Below are 20,323 nucleotides of genomic sequence, written 5' to 3' on the forward strand. Positions count from 1 at the left end.
ACACTTAAATGTTTATCACCTGACGTCCTAATAACCAGCAGGGCTCATTGAGACGTTAGCTTTACCACATTAGTTATGGGCCAGTCAAGCATTGTGGAAAGTAATACAGCTGGACCTCCATAGTTTAGCAAGTAATGAAATCTAATCTTGGAAGCCAGAGGCTGTTCTGTGATGCACCCCAATTTATCTATTGCCTGAAGAGCCGAAGTCACTGGTTAAAAGAGAGCTAAGTTGACACACACAGCATGTGCTTTGTTCTTGAAAATGTTTATCGCTCCTTGTGTAGGTGAGTAACAATAATGAGTTCTGTACCCAATGACTCCCTGCGACTTGGGTGAAGCACTTCTTGTTTGATTTCACAATGAAACCTTACCAGATAAAGACATTGTGGGGTTATATCAATACAATGTATAAAAAAGGTGTTAATTCTTATTTGATATTCGCTAGATCTTCCAGGGATTAGTACTTAAGAAAACAAATATCCTACTGGGTTCTATCTTCGGCTGAGAGACTGAAATTTTGCCCTCCCTATTTTTCTTTCCAGACCTTGATTAAAATAAAAAGAAGATTACAAAAAATATTGATTGTTGTCTATTTTAAATCACAGCTTGGTTAATTTTATACTTTCAAAGGCCAAAATTAAATACAATCTGGAAATGATTCAGACCAAATCTACTCTCATTATACGACTCATTTAAAAATTATGTGTTACCCCTATACTTTAAGCAATAAGGATTATGGAATTTTCTTCACATAAATACTTTGATATATGTTAACAGTAAGTTGTCTTACAGTACAAAGTCACCTTGAGGTATCATCTAGTTTTCCTATGACTTCAGGGAAGGTGACCAAATAAAACTCCACAAACAATGACATCTACTTTAAGCTCCTTGACAAAGAATCCATGCCTCTGTTTCATCTCAGTAACCCTTATGCTTTATTCTAGTAATTCCTTATATCAAACAGCATGACTCTGGCACACAGGAGGTACCAATAAGATTTGTATTAGATGCTAGAGAAGGAATCTCTAATATTTTCAAGAAATAAATCCAACCTATCAAAACTCGTATGTATTTATGTTTTTATTTATTACTTATTTAGTTAGTTTGAAGCGGTCTTTCTCTGTTGTCAGGCTGGTGTACAGTGGTGCAGTCTCAGCTCACTGCAACCTCCATCTCCCAGGTTCAAGTGATTCTCATTGTTTCAGCCTCCTGAGTAGCTAGGATTACAGGTGTGCACCACCATGCCTGCCTAATTTTTTTTTTCTTTGTATTTTTAGTAGATAAAAGGTTTCACCATGTTGGTCAGGTTGGTCTTAAACTCCTGAACTTAAGTAACCCACCTGCCTTGGTCTCCCAAAATGCTGGGATTACAGGCATGAGTCACCACACAGGGCAAAACACTTATTTTCAATGAATTCTTAAAGTGTCATCTCTTTCTCTTCATTCCATCTTCTGTGTTATAAGAGCCAAGGCTGTGTTATTACTCCATTAGCCCTTTACTTTCCATAAGAGTAATATTAGTCGTTTTTGCATTTCCTACCTCTATTTAACCTTCTTAAGCTTTCTTGTCTACTTATCCTAAGCCTGTTCCATACTCTAGATCAAGGGTCCTACTAGTCTGCGGGCTGTTAGGAACCAGGCCACATAGCAGGATGTGAGCAGCAGGCGAGCAAGCATTACTGCATGAGCTCTGCCTGCTGTCAGATCAGCGGCAGCATTAGATTATCATAAGAACACAAACCCTGTTGTGAACTGCACATGCAAGCAATGTAGGTTGTATGCTCCTTATGAGAATCTAATGCCAGCCCACCTTCTCTGGAAAAATTGCCTTCCATGAAACCTGTCCCTGGTACCAAAGAGGTTGCGGACTGCTGCTGTAGATGCTCTAAAATATTATTTAAGCTTTCTTTGAAATAATGCCTACTCCTTCTCTTATTGACCTTGATTTTAGAGGATGTCCCTTTCTTTGTAGTTTTTATTAACTAAACTCTTCTTTATATATGCCTTGTTCTAGTTTGCCCTTTCAAAACGTTTTATGGCCTACTATAGTAATCATAGGTTTGAATGAAAATTAAAGGAGATATATTATTTAAAAAAAACATTGGATAGAATAACAGTCTTCTCTTTTACTCTTCATGTGTATTTTTCTTTTCCTATTACACAAATCAATTAACTCCAAATCTATATTACTATGATTAAGTGGGCATAAGCCCATTAAACTTCCTCTTGATTATAAATCTATCATGACAAGCTATTTAGCCTTTTCTATATAATTCTTATAATATAAAAAGCTCTCAAAAAACTCTTATCTCAACCCTTTATTTTTAAGAATTTAGTCTAAAGACACAATGGCAAATATATACAAAATTAAGTTGTAAGGCATTCTATCAAATTCTTCAAAATAGAGGAAATCAGTATACTGCTTAAATGTTCAAAAGTAGGGCCTCATTAAATAAATGATAATAAATGATGTAATGTTCTCTCCTATTTGAAAAATTTCACGAAATAATTTTTAATTAAATGGGAAGATAATAATTTTATATCCTTATGTTAAAAAATTAAATGTGACTATCAAGAAATATAAACCATGTATTATAAGTTCTACACACACATATGTATACACATTAAACACAAACATAAATAATTTTATGTAAAAACCCAATTGCTATCATTCTTTATATGACTATATAGCTTTAGGGACATATAAAAATAAGCAGATACAGATAAATGATAGAAAAAAGACTGAAAGTATATATAACCTAAGATTATGATACATTTTGTTTAGTTCTTTTATTTTGTATGTTCTAAAGTTTATACATATATTACTTTTGTAATGAAGAAAGCCAACAAATAGAATGTAAAATATAAAATAAATTCATCTGGCTATACCTCAGAAAAGTACTCTATATCACTGTTTACTTTTTTTCCTGTTAATGACATTCAGCAACTGAACTTTTTTTTTTCTTTCTTTCTTGTTTCTATCGTAATCATAAGAAGAACATTTTGCTCACTCTCCAACAACATCTCAATTTCCCTGATGTTAAAATTTCAACACCTTGTTATAATTGCTTAAAAGTTAATGTTTTTTTAAAAGACTTACTCTATTTGGATACCATAGTTTGTGGTGCAATTAACTTAATCTAAAGGAAATAAACAATAGGTATAATTGCCTACAATACAGAAATAGATTCATGTTGAAAATCAATGAATAAGATGAAATCAAGTAACAGAATGAAAGATTGTAATGATTTTGCGTATGTTTTAAATAGTATCTTGCAAGTGCTGTATGAGTCTTCTGTAGATTGCTTTTCCATGAAAAGGCAAAGTTGGAAGATAAAATCTTTCCAGAGATTAATGCTAAATTTGACACTGTGACCTGTCACTCTGAATTCATAATTTTGATTCTCAAAAATGTATGGAATTATACATTTTGGCAGTACAACAAGTGATTTAAGGTTATGAATAAAAGGGCAATTTGATGTTACCTCCAAATTTCACCTTCCTAATTTTTCAGTTTTTTTCCTAATATGTACAGAAAATAATCTAAGTTTTTCCTTTTTACTCCTTATAAAAATAATAATCGAAGAGCTTTTGCTAAAACCAATGTGATTAGAATTTGTGTATTCCTGGCCATATATTTGTATATAACATAAAAAGAAATGTCTTCAAACATAACTACGTGTTTATCAACTTTTTGCTTTGCCAGTAAAACTCTTAAAAAATGAAATTAAAAAGAGAAGCAACTAACATATCACAGTAGACAGTAAAACTAGCCACAAGCTCCTCCCCTTCTTGCATCCGCACATTTGTGATATGAAATTGCATATACTCCCCTCAAAAGTGTTGTTAGGTACTATGAGGCAAGCCAAGATTTGAAAAGTGCTTTTTAGGACTCGATCTTCTTTACTGCTCTTTGAAGAGACCTTTGCTGACCTTTGAAGAGACCTTCAAAGAGACCTTTGCTGTGGCCACTGTGTAATAGTAGAGATCAGTAAACCATCTTCTATCCAGCACCAGTCAACAAACCAACTGACGGCAGATGCAGATATGAGTGCAGCAAAGTTCTAAAAGATGTTCCAGGGGAGAATATGCACTTAGCTGTCTCACATACTTTTGAGATAGCATGATTATTTATTAATAAATCCACTAAACTTTGTGATTATTTGTTAGGCAGTAAAAGCTTAATGATACACATAGAAATACAAAAGTAGTTATTCTTAATTAATAAGAAGGACATACTCCTAGAAGAAAGGACAGTGGTTTAAATGATATAAATCAATTTCTTAATGGGTCATCGTCTCTTCTTACAAATAAAAGCTTTACTACAAACTGGCTTTTGTCCTTTGACTGAGCAAGAGTGGCTCTCGGTACTCAGTAATATCTAAGGTTCTTTGATGTTATACATTTTTTTTCTTTCTCCAAGTTAAGATATAATTGCTACAGGTTCGAGTTGCAAACTAACATTCTAATCATTGTCATTATTAAAAGGAGAAATATTTTACATCAGTAAACTAATGAGTTTACATGGCATATTACAAAATTTTTACACATATAAAACATAATTACTTTTCTATAATATATGCAAAATTAGTACAAAAACTTTCCCTTAAATTATTATGTGTCATCTTAACTGTATAATTATTTTTTCATATGAACTTATATTTAACCTTTCTTATTATTAGAATGGTAAGTAAACATAACTGTGAAAATAAACCCCTTTGACTCCAGTTGACTGGAAAATTTCTTAACAATCATCTATTGGTTAGCAGCTTTAGAGAAAGTAGTTTAGTCCATGAAACATAGCTCTCATTACGATAATTTCTAGGAGAATGGATTCAATTATGAGTCTATGAAGTAATCTTAAGAAAAGGGGAAAAAAACACCCTGAAAACTACTCACAATTTCATCTACTATGTGAAAAATTTAACAAATTTACCAAACCCCTCATTCGGTAACCAAAGTCTTGAAATCTAAAATAATTCTACACCACCCAAGAGAGCTACTTAAGGCTCATTAACTTTCTGACATTTCATGATCACTAACAAGAAGTCTTTCAGACAGAGTCAGACTCTGTTACACTGCTTGATATTCTGATACTGATCGCCTTCTGAAAGATAAACGTGAAGATGGCTATTCATAGAGTGAAATATACAGTGAATTTGTAGCTTTTTTTTAAATGTGTATGACAGTCTCTATTTTCTGGGACAAATATACTCAATTTTTCATAATAAAATGAAAGTAAAGTAACAGATTAGTAGTGCAAGATAGGAGGGTAACAAATTTAACTGAATCTAAATTTGTATTAAAAAAGGAATATTATTACCAAAGGGAAATAAGTTTGTATGGAATAAGATAGGTAGAATAGGATAGGAGAAGATAAAACAGAATAAAATAACTTTTCCTGAATATATATATATATATATATATATATTTTACAGGATATGCATATATATATACACACACATATATGTACACACACACACACACACACACACGCACACATACAGAGATATATATGTATTTGGAAATGAGAATCCTGGCCAGAAGTCAATGTAACTGCAGAGAAGACAAAAGAAAAATTCTAAATAAAATAATATACAGTACTGATTATTATCCTGTACTGACCTACTTTCAATAATACACATAATTTTAATTTTTTCCCAAAAGTGATGATGGATCTTATATTATTACCAAATTCCAACGTTATATTCTTTGATCATTTTAACAGTATTTTACACATATTTAAGAGGTTACATGTATGCAAAATATTATTGAAAATTGTCTGGGTAATTTCACATAGCTTACTTTTAGACACCCACTGTTTTATTTTCATTTCTTAATATACATTACTGACATTACAGTGTTCCATCTTAAAAGAAAAAACTACCTTGGACCAAATTCCCCTTTCAGCTACTGTACTCTCTTCATATCCCTACTTATCTCACTTCCTAAGTCAGGATATATTTTATTTTTATTCTCCGTTCAAACATTAATTTCTTAGTCTTCTAACATCACCTCAGTCTTCGAGATTCATAAAGGCAAAGACTATTTTTTAACTGCTGTAACGTCAGTACCAGGAAGAGTGGCACATAGCTGATACTCAAATATTTGATAGGGGAATGAATAAGCAAATAAATAAATAAATAGACAAATGTTTGTTTTAGCCATTTAATTTTTTTTTTGACAAATTCTTGTATGTGCCACAGTCAAACTCTTTCTCCACAATGATCTTCTGTAAATCAACAAGGTCATCCATAAATCACATGTAATCAAAGTAAACACTTATCTTGCTTAACTGCTCCACAGTACTTGACGTTGCTGATAACTCACTCTTTGAGCCATTGTTAAGCCTTAACTTACTCTGCTCCACACTTTCCTGGTTTTCCTTCTAGCTGACTACTCCCTCTCAGGCTCCTTTACAGATTTCACTTTCTCTACCTATCACTTATATATTGACAGCCCTCTCATTGGTTTGTATTTCTAAGTCCTTGATTTTTTCCATGTCTAGGTCTTCTATTCTTTGCTATTATCCTGCTTCTAGGCAGACTCATCCATTCCCTAAGCTTCAATAACCATCTATATAATTACAATTTCTAAATCTATGCTTGAACTCTTAGGTAGTGTCTATCAAATTTGTCAAATTCAGTATGTGAAACACTGAACCCTCTTTCTGCCTCCCAATCCTGTGTATTGTCGATTTACAATATCTCAGTAAACGATACCCAGTTGCTCAGGCCAGAAACTGGGGATGCCTTTCTTTACTCTGTTTCTCCCAACCTCTTTTTTTCATACCCCGTAAATCACCAATAATTGTCTACAGTATCCTCTAAATACTCAGTGACTCTCTCTTCTTCATCCTGTTAGTTACCACACTGACCCGAAACAAGATTATCAAGTCTAGCCTCATCTGCTGCAATTGCCTTCAAATTGTTCCCTTCCTATATTTTGCTATGATTTGGTTTCCACATTGCACCAAGAGAAATACACACCCTCTCTGTTGTTCTTAGTAAAAAGTCCAAATTTTTAAAAACACCATACCAAACTCTAGAGTATCTGCCACTTGCCGCGATCCTCAGAGTCGGTGCTGGCCCCATGTCCCTTCTAAGTTCTAGCCACATTTAACTTCTTTCAGTTTTTGACTTTATAATTTTTTTAATCTCCTGGTTATTCTACACTATTTTCTCTGTCTGAAATGGGTTTTGTTGTTTGTTGTTTTTAGTCTGCAATAGATTGAAATTATTTTTTAGTTCTATAGCTAGATGGTACTTTTTCAGGTTGGCATGCATTCCCTTAGAGGTAGCTTAAGACAGGGCATCTGCTTTATATTTTTATGGCTCTATGTACTTGTGTCACAACACACATCTATCTATCTATCATCCGTCTACCTATCTCATCATCTAAACAGCAACTTGTTTATCATTGCACCCCTACCATTCAGGTAACTATTACTTAGTAAACACTCAATAAATATTTGTTTAAAAAGAAATAAAAACTAAGATTTTATTTTTTTTAAAAAAAGTCACTTATTTTTTCTTTTGATTACATTAATATCCTATGTATTTGATTTGCAAAAGTTTATACTTGTTTCTAATTTACTGGATTATTCTGATGGCACACACAGGAGAATTATACCACAGAATTTGTACATTTAAAAATTCTCAAAATTTCCATTTATGAACTGTATAATATATACTGATAATAGAAAACTTCTGCATGAAATGAGTGTGTCATCATATAGCTCCCAATACACAGTGCCATCCAGGAATGTGAGTGAGTAACTGGGAAGCAATCTGGGGCTTAGCCACATGGTGGTCTGTCCACAAATCCTCTGGAGAGGGAGGCAGCATTCAGTGCACATCTGTGCAAACACTGCTTACTCTGGCTAATGTCTTCAAATTCAGGGATTTAATACAAGGGCCTTTGCTTAGCTTTGTTTTAAGAGAAGTTTTCCTACTGCCGTTTTCAGCTATCAGAGTGAATCTTCATAACTCTAAGAGGCTGAGCAAATTGAGTTGTGTAGGTGTATACGTGTGATAGCTGTGTGTGGGGTTAGAGAGACGCAGAGAGAGAGAGAGAGAGAGAGAGAATGAGGTACACAGAAATAACAAAACATGTCCAGAGAAAAGCAATTTTGTCTAGTGAATGAAGTTCACAAATCTGAGAAAGTCAATTTTGCCAGACTATCCCACAAAGCACAGGATTGCAAGTGATGTGAGTATTGATTGCAAATGTGGTTAAGTGTTTTGTACTTATCCGACATTGTATGCTTTGTGAGGGGAGAATAAAACTACAAAATTGGATGAGGATCTCTTGATATAAGTATCAATAACCTAAAACAAAACTACTGCATAAGTTTGAGGTAAAATCATGGAATGTTTTTCTCTGAGCCTGCATCTGAAATTCTCCTTTCCAGATGAACTGCAATGAAAGGAGTATATGACTGACTATATAATGAACAGGGTAACCATGATTTTAAAAACTGGGATCAAAAAACAACTTTTTCTAAGCAAATATAAACAAGATTATTTTCTTTCCTTTGGAAATCAAAAATAAAAAGATTTAGAATTTCGTAATATATATGGCTCAAAATTCATATGGTGCAAAATGAATAGAAGAAAACTTAGACACATCGCTACAGAATAGTGACAGCTCAAATAATTTTTGTCCGAAATCCAAACACCTCATGTTCTTACTCATAAGTGGGTGTTGAACAATGGGAACACACGGACACAGGGAGGGGAACACCATACACCGAGGCCTCATGGGTGGAGGGTAGGGGAGGAATAGCAGGGGGTAGGGGAGGAATAGCAGGGGGTAGGGGAGGAATAGCAGGGGGTAGGGGAATTGGGGAGGGATAGCATTAGGAGAAATATCTAATGTAGATAACGGGGTGATAGATGCAGCAAACCACCACCATGGTATGTGTATGTCTATGTAACAAACATGCACAATCTGCACATGTACCCCAGAACTTAAAGTATAATAAAAATAAACAAACAAATATATTACCTCAAAATACCCACGTGTGTTTTTTTGTTTTTTAAAATCCAATTCACTCTGTATTTCCTGCATTGGTGCTAGATAGCAGCAGGAAAACAATAATAAAAAAGCCTTGGCCAAGCCAGGTATTTATTTATTTATTTATTATTTATTTATTTATTCTTTGAGATGGCATCTTGCTCTGTCATCTAGGCTGGAGTGCAGTGGCACAATCTTGGCTCACTACGACCTCTGTCTCCCAGGTTCAAGCGATTCTCCTGTGCCAGCCTCTCTAGTAGCTGGGATTACAGGCATGTGCCACCATGTCCAGCTAATTTTTGTATTATTAGTAGAGATGGGGTTTCACTATGTTGGCCAGGCTGATCTTGAACAACTGACTTCATGATCTGTCTGCCTCAGCCTCCTAAAGTGCTGAGGTTACAAGTATGAGCCATTGCACCTGACTTTTTTTTTTTTTTTTAATAAAAACACAGGATGGTCTTTAATGTTCTAATGTTTGAAATATTTAATCCCAATAATTAGTTTTAAAAATATGAAAAGACACAAGGTAGGCTAGATATTGAAGGGATTACTACGAAGTATTAGTATTCAGTCAATATTCAGCACATCTTTCATATACAAGAAAATGTTAAGCTGAGAAAAAGGCAGTAGAAAGGCAAGTCGGGTAAAGTTTCTGTCATAAAGAGCTATCTAACATGAAAATTGTGTTTGTTTTTCACTATTTTCTGATCTTTTATAAAAATTATTTCATAATATAGCAAAGTTGTACTTAAGAAATTATGAACACTTTAAGCCTTTAGGAAAGTTGTTTCTTATTATGTTCATGTTAGAACACCAGTACATGAAAATAGAATCGGTATAACTAGTATCCTATACTAAATGATCAAGCAAATACAAACTAAACATATTTCTTCCAAGATGTCCTAAATATAGCTAGAGAAGAAGGTTGCTTGAAACATATAATTTAATAATATAGCTTAAAATAATATAGTATAACTATCCAATTTCTGAATATCAGAGATGCTTACTGATATATAACAATGAATCTGAGTAAAATTTAATTCTGTAAGCATTTGCTTCCCCAAAGTCTCACTGAATTAAGTGGAATGGCAGTGTGCTTACTTTTCAAAGTGTTGCTGCCAATAGGGTCAGCCTTCTGACAAAATGGTGAATGTTGAATTAATATTTAAAAGTATAACCCAAAAGTATACAAGTATTTACTTTAAAATTCTTCTAAGATACTTAATTCTAAATCATTTACATACATTTGTTTCTCCAATTCCAGATTTGGATCTTTCAAATAGTGCCAAAAACATTATATACTCTTATTCAAATTGAAGACCCTGCCAGTTTGGGGTTGTTGGGCTTAAAATACAGCACTAAAATTTTATTCTATTCATACATTCCCATTAGGGATATTTATGACTCTAATTTTCTTCAGTTATACAGACTTTCCTGAGGATATGATTCTTATATTAAACTCTGAAACTCAACTATACATATTTGAAGCCTGGGTCAAAGTGATTACAATGGTTTTATTTCTGTGGCACTGTGTCAAATCTTCTAAAATATCAGTGAGTTAATAAAAGCCTTAAAAGATAATTATTTTTGAAGATGAATTAAATGAACAAAGTACCTTTCAGAAATAATATAAATAACTTCTTTGGATAAGATATAATGCAAAATAAAAAATAAGGAAAATTCATTAAGAAAATGAAGCACACTAAAACCCAGTAACTAAGTGTTAAGTTAATGGTTTTTTAAAATTATTCTTTCCTTCATTCAACCAACAGTTACTGTATTTTACTATGCATAAGGTATTAGGTTAGATGCACTGGGTACAATGATGGGTAGTTCAAACCGATCCCCAGACACAATTACTTTTCTTCTTTAAAACTATTTCCCCTAAACCATTGACGTATCCTGTTTTTCTAAGGTTTATGCTGTTTGACAAATCTTTAATCCAAAGCGTGTTTGGCTTTCCTGTATTGAACAGATCTAGTCCATCTTGTATTCTTATTGGCACTGATGTGAAAAAACATGAAGTTTTTTCAAACTTACTTGTGGTATTAAGTTTGAAAATTATTTCTCTCTCTAGTAAGAGAGAAAATCTCTGCACAAGTTTGCATGGTGTTAATTTTTTTTTAAAGTATATCTATTCCCTTAATGGGGACCTATTTGTAAATTACAGAAGTTATGCTAAATCCACAAATATACATAACTGGCAGATTTTTTAAAAAAAAACATTTGAATATATTAAATGACACATTAACTTCTGCAGAGCAAATTTCTGAGAAAACTTTGAAGAGCATGGCATCTGGAATATCCCTTTCTTTATATTCTTAGAAATACAAAATATATTTATCACCTAAGAAAAGTAATGATTAGAACAGCTGCAAAATGCTAATGGATATTAGAAGTCCCTAAAAACATCCTGTTTTATTTACAGTGATAATTTAACTTGAATAAATTAACTTTGGAGTTATGTATATTATTTGACAATAAAATTTTTAAATTACACTAATATTAGAAATATAAGAAATGTTATATTTACATATTATTTGTAGTGTCTTTAAATTTAGTGTTGGTCACTAAAAATACTTTAAAACTTATTTTAGAACACAATTAATATAATTTCAGTATAAGCCAGAAATGACAAAACTGAGAGCCCTACACAAAAGTAAGCTAATTCGTAATGTACACATAATCTCTATAATGCACCACAGCCAAACTGCCAGTTATTAATGGAAAAAAAAAATAACTACTGAAATGCTTAAATCTTGCACTTACCAACCTCCACAACACTAGAACAGTTGGGGTCTGTGAAGCCATCTGGACACTCACAGGAAAAGGAACCATCATCCAATCCTGGCAAACAGATACCTCCATTTTCACATGGATTGGGATCACAAATATCACCTGAGTTATAAAAAACACAGAAATTGACATTTGGTTTTTGTCTTCGGCATTGAAACATACTAGTTCACTTTCCCACAGATAATCCCTTGGCAGTCAAAAGTCAGGGTAATATTAAGAATCACACATAAGATTTGCAAGATTCATTTCAAACCATATGCTCAAAAAAATAACATGCAACATGGTAAAAATTAAACTGCGTAATTCAAGCACTGCTATGAAAGCTACTAGTTCAGTTTAAACTTCCTTTATAATATATAAAGAGAGTGCTGTCTAATTGGTTAATAAGCATTAACCTAAATATCTGTAGGAAACTAGTACCATTAATAACTCTAATAAATACCCTCTCTATATCCACACAGTTCACTCTTTTACTCTTTAAAGCAGGGGAGTTTATTTCTGGATCTCTGGAAGCTGGGATTGTCCATGTGACTTGCTTTGGCCAGTAGGTCCTTAACAGGCTTGAAGGCAACAGAGATTTGAAAAGCACTTGAAGATTTCTACTTCCTCTCCTGGAGTGTTGAGATTGCCATGTGAATGAATTCAGGCTAGCTTGCTTCAGATGGGCGAAAGAAATGCGAAAGTGTAGGAGAGAAACTGCTACAGAAAAATAAGTTATGCCATAACCAAAACCCCAAAATATGTGACCTAGGCTGTGGCAATGGGTGGCAGACAGTATGTGGAAAAGCAGTGATGACCATGGGAAGCTAGAAAAATGGCTACCCATTTTACGTAGCAAGTAGTCGTCGACAAAGCTGATATCTGAGGTCACTTGGGAAGTAGAAAATGCATGCAATGGACTTTTGGATATGAGTAAGGAGACTTCCAGACAGACTGTTAAAGCATTCGTTGGCTCTTACTGCCTGCATATGATAAGGTACTACAATAAAGAGATGAGCTAAATAAACAACCAGCCAGTTTGAAAGTAAAGGGAAGTAGTATACAAGGACCAGGACTTGTGTTAGAAAACACAACCATTTCTAAACTCCCATCTCTCAAAGTGCTAAATTATCAAATGCCCAAACGACATGGCCCCAACATTAATATCAAATCATGGATGTGGCTATAAGTCTCTGTGTGAAAACATTTCACATACTTGGGATGGAGCCTGACAGATCTTCTCAGCTAAATTAAAGGGCTTCTAGAGACCTTAAGGACTGTCCCTGAGAAGCCTCACATACCCAGAGTAGCAACAATTAAGTCTGGAGTAAAAAGCAGGCACCAGACAGAATCATGGGTGTGGCTTTATTGCACAGAGGATTTGAATCAGATTCACAAAAATCCATACAGTTTTAAAGGGGGCTTTGTAGGTGAAAATGCCACTTTCTAGACTTAATGAGTATGAGACTTTTCAAAATAAAAAAGCACCTGGGTCCCAACTTCCTACTAATTTGTATTTCTTAGCTGCGTTATTCTTTCCAAGGTTTTCAACATGAGAATTTAGTCTCTTCTTCAGATGAAACACTTTACAAATATTAGAAAACTGAAAATTCATGTTATGACTTTTGTCAAATATAAACCAAGTCATTAGCCATACTAAGATGATAGATTAAAACAGTACATAAGCACTGGAGCAGATCTTAGAAAAAAAGAGTTCCGAAATGAATGAATGAATGTTTGGGGAATACCAAAGAGTTTAGTGTGGCTGGACCATGGAGTATTTTATCTGGAATGGCTAAGAAAGTATAAATATGTTAGATCACGGAGGATTAAAAAGTGACATTACAATTTTTAAGATGAGGAGTCAATGAGAGAGTGTTTAACAATTTTAACAATTATTTTAAAGTTTGGACACGGTCACATCTAAATTAAGAACACAATCCTGCCAGCATTTTGAATGGGGTGGTTGATGACTGATAAAGATACTTCAATAGACTTGCTATCATTTATCTATCTATCTGTCTATCTATCTATCTATCATCTATCTGTCTATCTCTATCTATCTATCCACACATATAGCTAGCTAGCTATCCTTCCATTTGTCTTTGAATTTGTCTATCTGTCCTTCTGTTCCTTGAATACCTATTGCATGGTAGGCAGTGAGGTAAGTGCAGTATATACCAAACTAAATAACAGAATATGGAGCTTAGCAGGAGTGATAAAAATGCAGGAACAACTACAATTATACTACACAGTAGTAAGACCTGTGATTGGTATACATGATCCCAACTGTGGGATCAGTGGAGACTTTTAAGGAGATTCAGTGTTATCAGGTGATGAAGAGGAGAGAACATATGCTCAATGTTCCAGGCAAAGGGAATAACATACTTAAAGGGAAAAGATTGTGTCTCATTCCAGGAACTTCAGGTAGCGCATTGTAGCTAGAATATGATAAGGTCCAAAAGGTAGGAATACCATATGAATCAAGATTTTGTAAGCTTTGCCAAAAATTTTGGCGTTTATCTTTAAACATTAGAAAATCACAAAAGAACTTGAAATATGGGAAAGTATAGCACCACATTTGTGCTTTGGAACAGTTACTAAGGCAGCAATGTGTTGAATGAGATGGAGGAGGTTGGGCTGAGGGAAAAGGAAAATGCATTTCTCTTTTGAAGTAGTCCCAAAGAAAATGATAAAGATTCCCTTGACCCTTCATAGAGGTGGCTATAGACAGGGAAATCAAAGCAGGCATCACTTAATATCAAATCTAGTTAATAAATACAAGGTAATAAATCAAGAAACAAAGTCCTCCCAAATCAAGACTTACCCACCTATGTGGAATAATCAATGTAAAGAAACAGATAAACTTTTGTATAATAGGAAAGCAAAGCATGAGCAGTATCCTAGAAGTTCTCAAGCACAAAGTCTCATATTTACATATTTATCTAAAAACAAGAACCCTTCTTTCAGACCTCACTCTGTCCTATAACCAAGTTCTTGCATCAAATAATAACCAAGGTGGGCCTATGGTCCTGATATACCCATAGCTAAATGAGGTCCCTTGGATTATCCCTATAATCATCATTATAGAGAGCTTCTGGTGCCTTAAGAAACCTTTCATGTCACCTACGCTGCCCTCTCTAGATGATAATGCTTAATCTAGTCAATTTTCTACCAGGCATGTGTACCAGTCATATTATGCTTCTGTGGTCAAAATGAGACAGGACTATCTCTTAAAGTCTATTACATTTTATAGATGCCAGCTGCTGTTTAGCACACGTTTTTCTCTTATCCTTGTAATTTTTGTTCTTTTTTGCTTAAGGAAACTCATTTCTAATACACTATAAAATTTTCATCTTATTTCTGTTATTAACATACTCTCTTTTGAAAGGGAGAAAAGAGGTAATAGATTTGACCAACATGTACAAGGTACAATCAAGATGACATTTTGACCAAATTGATCTAGGAGTTGAGGAAGAGCAAGAAATCTGGGTTGATTTCTAGAGCTCTTGCCTGGATGATTGAGTAGCCATCCTTTCTAAGGAAATATAATGAATTTAGTTTTAAAGGGATTATTGTATTTGAGAAGTCTGTGGAAGGTCTAAAATAAAAATGTCTGATTAGGATATTATACTGAGTAGATGTAGAAGAAAGAGCCTCTGCTTAACCATGGGTTGTTAAGTATGAATGCTAATACTATATTTCAGTGAAAGTCTATTGGGGAGGGGAGGGGATGGGAGCAGAGAGAAATGAAGAGAGGAGAGGTCCTTAGGCACACCAACAAATAAATGGGAAAAAGATATTAAGAGTCTTCCAAAAAAAAAAAAAAAAAAGGAAAGGAAATTAATGTTTGGCCCATTGTAACGTGGTATAAATATTCAATTTATTAAACTGGGGTCTACCATGTCAAAGTCTTCCTGAAATTAATAAGGGCCCCACTTGTCATTGTGTTGGGTGGACAATGGCAATAGAATTAAATGTTTTGATCTTGGACAAAGTAGAGGATGAACAAAAGCACAGTTAGAGCTACTATAGATTTTGTTTAAAAGCTGTTTCTCTTTATGTAATCATTAACAACATCCTTGTATTAGATGGGTTCTCCAAAAAGGAGATGCTAAGATGAAGTTAAGCGTGTTTATTGAGAAGTAATGTCTCAATGATAAATGTGAATGATAAAATGGGGAGGAACAGAAATGAGCAGGAAAAGCTTCAACCTGCGATACAGGTTTGGCATCAATAAAAATAACTGAAAGAAATGATGGTGGGGGTAGTATGGGAAGGATTGGCCAGGGAGGGCCTTGGTCTATTATGCAGATTTGAGAAAGTCTTAGCCAATCACACAGGGAGACCCAGTGCAAAGATTATTCCTTGAAGGAATTCTCCTAGGTCAGGAATGACAGGCACTGGAGCAGCTCAGTTAGAGTGAGGGCCTGAGGTTCAAGTATGTCCTGAAGGTTCTGAGGAGGCTGTCGGCTAACTTCATTCTTGCAGCTGGACAGCACGTTCTTTCCTAAAGAAGTATTAGAGCCGTGCACCTCCATGGGTGCCCACAATCCCCTGTCACTCTCAAAGCTATCCGATTTGAATGAGTTATATGATTACTTAGGTCAAAACCATCATACCTCAGACGATTTTCTCTATACAGACATAATCTCAGTGGTTATTACAGATTTGGGTTGATACCTCAAGTGAAAACAAACTCTCTCAGCTAGAATTTCATGTCTAATTAAAATACACAGTAGGGACTTCTGATTCTCTGTAATGTCAATTTATCTAAGGCAGTATCACCTCGGGTAAGAAATTCTGACTAAAATGCAATAGGTTCCCAGACTTTAAATCAATAATTTTTGTCTGTTTGTTTCCCAGTGGATATGTGGGTAGAGTCTTTTAAAAGTGCAATGGCAACCAGTAGAAGAAGTTAGGCTGAGGAAAGGAAAACAGGGCAATACAAGATTTCATGGTTCTTTCTCCTACTGTCAGCAGGCTCCTAAAATACACTTCTGCATATTGTAATGTGTATAGCTTTATACTTTGATGTTTCTTGGCCGGCTGGCCTCACCTGCTTTAGATTAGGACAGATGTGTTTAATTTGATTCTAACCATGTTTTATGGTTCCATCTGCAGTTTATGGCAGATTCAGGCAAATTAAGCTGATGCCGATTTGCGTTTTGGCAATAGAGTAGAGCAATTATTTTTCCCAGGGGCGAAAAATCATTGCAGGCTAAATTTAACTTCCCGTTTGCCTGGTCTTTCCACCCACTCTCTCAGGTTCTGATCAGAGTACGTGATTCTGCATGAAATCAATGTTGGCTTCATTCTTCTCACTGGCCTCCTATCTGTGGCCAGTCACCTCATGTTTAAGGTCATTTAGGGAGTATCTTATTTTACTTCATTACCCATTTGCAATCCATGACCATTAACCTCAATAGCAAAGTGTGTGAGCACCTATAAAATACCATGTAGCATTGTAGAGAGACAATGGTTAAAAAAAAACAAACACACACACACACCTAAAAATCTAAAGTAGGTACCTTTATGATTGTGGTTGTGTATTTTCTGTGAGCTTAGTATATAATTAAACAACTTCTCATGCCATACAAAGAAGAAAATTCTATGTTGGTAATACTGAGAATCCAGTAGAAAAGATAGCTGATTTTGTTCACTGATACTTAAACTCTTGGATAGTTTGTGTGTTCAGTTTTCTTTATATGTTAGTGTTTGTCTCCAGTACACATATCAGAGAATTACTGATTCAGTTATCACATATTTATATGCCACAAAAATATACGGTAGCACTCACTTTAATAAAAACCATGGGAGGAGGGAGAAACAGGCTGATGAGATAAATAGCGAATAAAACTGGTTATTTATGACAGACAGTGAAGTGAGGCCTTCGCATGAGCTGAAAATTGAAGGATAAACTAGAGTCAGTGATATCAAAGTCTAAGAAAGAGCATTCCAAGCATAGGGAACAGCAAGTGGTCAGCCCTCATAATCGGTAGGGCGGAGATCATTTCAGAAACAGAAAGCAAGACAAGGGGAAAATTCTCAATAAATGTTTCTTGCCAGCAACACATTTTTAATAGAAATTTATTGATAATTTAAAGCCCAATATTTGATCCTCTATGCTCCTGGTAATCAAGGGCACTTCAATTAAGCTTATTCTTTATACAAAGTAAACATCTACTGGAAATATGCTATTATATTAATATTTACAGACTAATGTTCTTATGAATTTACATGTTGAACTCTCTCACATATTAATGTATTTATATAGTGTTGTTAGTATATTTATGTATTGACAGAGTTATATAAATATCTTAATAATTTATTTAGATGAATGCATGTTTCTTCATTTTCTCTGTTCTTTTCAAAGTGCTGGCAGCCACCTAGAGTATGTCTGCACCATCATCCCTGCCCTCTCTCCATTTCTGTAAATAAATTTGCATACAGATACAGAAGTAAAAGCAAAAAAGTAGTAATATATCACTCTAGCATGTTACCTTACTAACACAAGACATTATTTAATTTCTTCAATATCTCAACAAACTAAATGTGAAGGATGTTGCAATACATACTTCCATGTGGAAAAGTAAAACACAGAGACCATTTAAATTTATGTTTCTCAACTGTGACAATGCAGCTGTGTGCTTTACAACCTCATTTTCAATCTATTGCTTTCCCATTGAACTGTACTATCATTTCACTTGAAAACTGAAAGAAAATAAAGATTTTGCCTTCTATTGTAGAAGTTGAGTTTCAAATCAACCTATAAACAGAATATTTATCAAACTGAGCCAACTCTAGTACACAAGTGAGTAATAATTCTAGCTTAAATTAGATAAAGTTCATGAGAATTTGCATAATCAAATTGGTAAAACTCACATGAAATGTTAGCACCCTTATGACTTATTGCTTGTGAAATTGTGTGGAACTAAATGTCAGTTTTTTAAAATCAACAATAGCCTCACAATTTACTTTTGTGCCTCTTTAGAGACCATTTGTGTTGAATACTGATATTTCACTTGTTGAACATTCTAATGAGTTTGATGCATAGATTTTGATTTAAGGCCTTCTCTCACAAATTAAAATTTATGAGTATGGCCAATTTAAATTTCAAATAAATTTGTTAAGAAGGTGCAATCTAATTCTTACCTTCATATGTACTTTTAAAGTAAACCCTAGTTATTACTGCAGACCATCTTGCAATTTGGAAGTGTAGAGAAGGAAATAAGATACAAATGTCAATAGGAATAATTATATCTGCATTGATAGAATCTGCCATTTTACTGGTACATCATTAGACATCCTTGCAATAAAAGACCATCCATTTCTCCACCTCAGTGTTCACAGAGTCCAAAAACAGCCATGGAAGACACAAATCAAATAAATGAACAAAGAAACCTCTTAGACTCACTCAAAACCACATTAATGCTAATTTAAAGCAGAACATCTTTTAGATGTTATCCAGTGGTTTGCTTCACTATTTTTAAGACATTATTCTTTTTAGCTAGAGTTTCAAATACTGAGGACATATTGGACTGAAGAAAATTAAAAGAAAATCTGCTGTTCAGTATTGACTATTTAAATTTCACAGCTGATGACCTAAGGTTTCAATCAAGGCCTACTGGATAAAAAGACAAAAATGTTTTGGGCTCTAACATTTTGAAAAAAAATCTTTTTGCATACTTTGTAGTTTAAAACACTCTGGAGAGTCCCTTAAAATAACAGAACATCAGTTTTTAGAATTGAAAGGGACATTCAAAGTGATCTAATCCAGTGGTTCTCTGCACATAAAAATCATGGTGGTGGCTGGGGGTGGGGTCACTTTTCAAATATCTTATAACTAGTCCAGTTAAATCAGAATCTCTGGGAGCAGTTCCCAGCCTTCCACATTTTCTTAAAGCAATCCAAAGATCTCAATTTTTTTTTTTTAAAGAAGAAGGGCAAAGGAATAGGAGAAATTAAGGAAGAAAAGAAAGGAGGGAAAGAGGAAGTTTGGAAGTGTGTTTGTACTTTTCTCCCTTTAATTTGGAGAAAGGCAAATGAGGAAAGTATTTGACTAGCTTTCTTTGTTAATTCACTGAGTTAAGAAAAAAAAATTATAGGAAGCTACAATTGGTAAATCATAAATAAGGGCACTCACTATATTAGGGAGAATAGAATAGCTACTATTTAATATTAACATGCATTCCCTACAAACATGTAATCCTTAAAAAATAAGTAGCAAAAATTTTTTAAGGAAATTCAACCATAAACTACAATTCCCAAGTATGTGTTTTTTTGTTTTTGTTTGGTTGGTTGGTTGGTTGGTTGGTTGGTTTTTTTTTTTTGTTTTTTTTTTTNTGAGATGAAGTCTCAGTCTGCCACCCAGGCTAGAGTACAGTGGCATGATCTTGGCTCATTGCAACTTCCACATCTCAGGTTCAAGCCATTCTCATGCCTCAGCCTCCTCAGTAGCTGGGATTACAGGCATGTGCCATTATGTCCTGCTAATTTTTTGTAGTTTAGTAGTTATGGGGTTG

The 20,323-nt window shown here is 34.2% G+C and overlaps 1 protein-coding gene across 2 annotated transcripts in view; it reads right to left on the reverse strand.

Annotated features, from left to right (window-relative positions):
* The window catches only part of EDIL3 (EGF like repeats and discoidin domains 3), a 429,598-nt gene that overhangs the window by 299,323 nt on the left and 109,952 nt on the right, over positions 1-20,323 (reverse strand). For both annotated transcript variants that reach the window (XM_017508061.1, XM_017508053.1), the window contains exon 2: positions 11,793-11,921. In XM_017508061.1, coding sequence (XP_017363550.1) covers positions 11,793-11,921 — 129 coding nt within the window. The remainder of the gene's footprint in view (positions 1-11,792; positions 11,922-20,323) is intronic.

The sequence above is a fragment of the Cebus imitator genome, unplaced genomic scaffold (assembly GCF_001604975.1).
Source record: "Cebus imitator isolate Cc_AM_T3 unplaced genomic scaffold, Cebus_imitator-1.0 Scaffold16, whole genome shotgun sequence".
Taxonomy (NCBI): domain Eukaryota; kingdom Metazoa; phylum Chordata; class Mammalia; order Primates; family Cebidae; genus Cebus; species Cebus imitator.